The 2,413-nt window shown below is 15.6% G+C and overlaps 1 protein-coding gene across 1 annotated transcript; it reads left to right on the top strand.

The window, feature by feature from the left end:
* Window positions 1–265: 265 nt before the first annotated feature.
* On the top strand, window positions 266–2,222 carry PGSY75_1401900 (hypothetical protein; the record flags this gene model as incomplete). Its single annotated transcript, XM_018787726.1, has 8 exons — window positions 266–419; window positions 519–616; window positions 730–1,054; window positions 1,177–1,316; window positions 1,484–1,633; window positions 1,754–1,832; window positions 1,936–2,086; window positions 2,177–2,222. Coding segments are annotated over 8 exons (1,143 nt in total), but the record flags the coding sequence as incomplete, so codon positions are not given.
* Between the last annotated feature and the right edge of the window lie 191 nt (window positions 2,223–2,413).

Raw genomic sequence — 2,413 nt, 5'->3', positions numbered from 1 at the left:
AAAATTATTATTAAAAATTATATAAAATAAATTTTAATAAATACAAAAAAAATTTGATTAATATAAATATAAAAAAAATTTAAAAAAAAATAAAAAAAAATAAAAAATAAAAAAAAAAAAAAAAAAAAAAAAAAAAAAAAAAAAAAAAAAAAAAAAAAAAAAAGACTGTAAGACTTATAAATAATTATTTATAAATATATATGAAATTTTTTTTTTTATTTTTATTTTTTTTTTTTTTTATCCATAAACAGTTAATATAAAATTTATGGAAGAGAAAAATAAGAATGTAGAATTAATTACATCGGATTATATAGAAAATGAAATATTGGAAAAATATGATATTTTTTCTAAGGCATATAGTTCTAGTGATAATTTAAGTTTTGTTGACAGCGAAGAAGATCAGTCTGCAAAAAATTTAGGTTATATAAAATGTGAATATATATATGTGTATATGTTGAAATATATATATATATATATATATATATATATATATGTATATGTAATTTTTTTTTGTGTAGACGATTCGAAGAAAAAAAATATATTAAGTTTAACAGTACATAATATTATAAATATATACCCTAACAATGAAAGAAATAGAGAGTTCAAAAAATATAAAGTAAGCACACACACACACACACATATATATATATATATATATATATGTATGTATGTATGTATGTATTTATTTATATATTTATCTTTTGATATTCTTATTAATTTTTCTTTTAGGAAAAAAAGATTGAAGAGAAAAGGAAGAAACATTATGAAGAAGAAAAGGAAATTATAGAACAGAAGAAGAAGATATATGAAGAGAAGAGAAAAATAAAATTAGAAAAATACAAAGTTGAAAAAATGAAAAAGAAATTAATAGAAAGAGAAAAATATAATAAAGAAAATATCGAATATAATTATATAACCATATTTAATTATTTCGATTATTTAATGACTAATAGAAAACATTATGATATATATTTTTCATTTCATGATTTGTATATATCCCCTATGAGATTATATTATTTTATTAATATGAATATTGATGAGATATATTATTTAGGTAATGTGAAAGGAATATATGACAATAAATGTTTATAAATTATATGTATATGAATAAAATAATATTTTTTTTAAAAATTAAGGAGTTTCTTTATGTATGTATTATATGTATATAATTTCTAGATATGTCAAGAAAATGGTTATCAGATAATTACGTGTCTATTATATTGGAATTATGTTCATGTAAAAAAGTGAAAATATTAAACTTGTCATATAATAAAATAAGTTACAAAAGTATCAAATTGTTTTGTGATTTTTTAAAGGTAATAAATTAATGTATTTATATGAAGTGGAAATATAACCAGGATATTAATAATATATATAAAATGAATATATATATATATATATTTATTTATTTATATGTATTTATTTCATTTCATTTCATTTGATTTTTATTTATTTATTTTTTTTTTTTTGTGTGTGTGTGCAGGAAAATAAGTTTTTATTTTATCTTAGTTTAGAAAACAATGATTTAACAAATCAAGGAAATAAAGGGGAAGTAATAAATGAATTATTTGATGTTCTTAGAAATAATAAATCTATAAAAATATTAAACCTGGCTAATACAAATATGAAAAAGGTAGAAGAATTATATATATATATATATATATATATATATATTGATAAGCATTATATAATCAAAGAAAAAAAAATAAAATAAAGAGAAAAATACATTATGTTCATTTTTTAATTTTTATAGGAAAATGCAGAACGTTTATGTAGTATGTTAGAAATTAACAAAATTATCACTGACATAAATATTGAGAACAATAATTTTAGTGAGTCTTATAATATATGTAAATATATATATATATATATTGAATAATTATTAAAGGAGAATATGATATATTTATATATTAATATATTTTTTTTTGTATATAGCTTCTGATCAAAATTATAGGATCATATCATATTTAATGAGAAATAAAAAAATATGGATAGAACAAGCAGAACGTGAAAAAGCGGAAAATGAAAAAATGGAAAAAGAAGAAAATTATATGCACACATATATAATGTCTGTGGAATCGTCTATGTAAGATATAAAAAATAAAATAAAATAAAAAGCACATATATTATATATATATATATATATATATATATATATATATATATTTTATTGAAGTATTGAAATTGAAAATAGAGAACGACGAAGGAGTTTGAACAAAATGGTAAGATATAAAAAAAATATATATATATATATATATATATATATATATACATATTTATTTTTTTATTTTTTTTTTTTTAATAAATTATAATAATATTTTTAAAAAAATAATAAAATTATAAATAATTTTTATAAAAATAATATATAAAAATATTTAATAAATAATAATAATATATATCAAAAAAAATAAAA

Source organism: Plasmodium gaboni, chromosome 14 (genome assembly GCF_001602025.1).
Source record: "Plasmodium gaboni strain SY75 chromosome 14, whole genome shotgun sequence".
NCBI classification, from domain to species: Eukaryota; Apicomplexa; class Aconoidasida; order Haemosporida; family Plasmodiidae; genus Plasmodium; species Plasmodium gaboni.
This window is presented reverse-complemented; position numbering and strand designations above follow the sequence as displayed.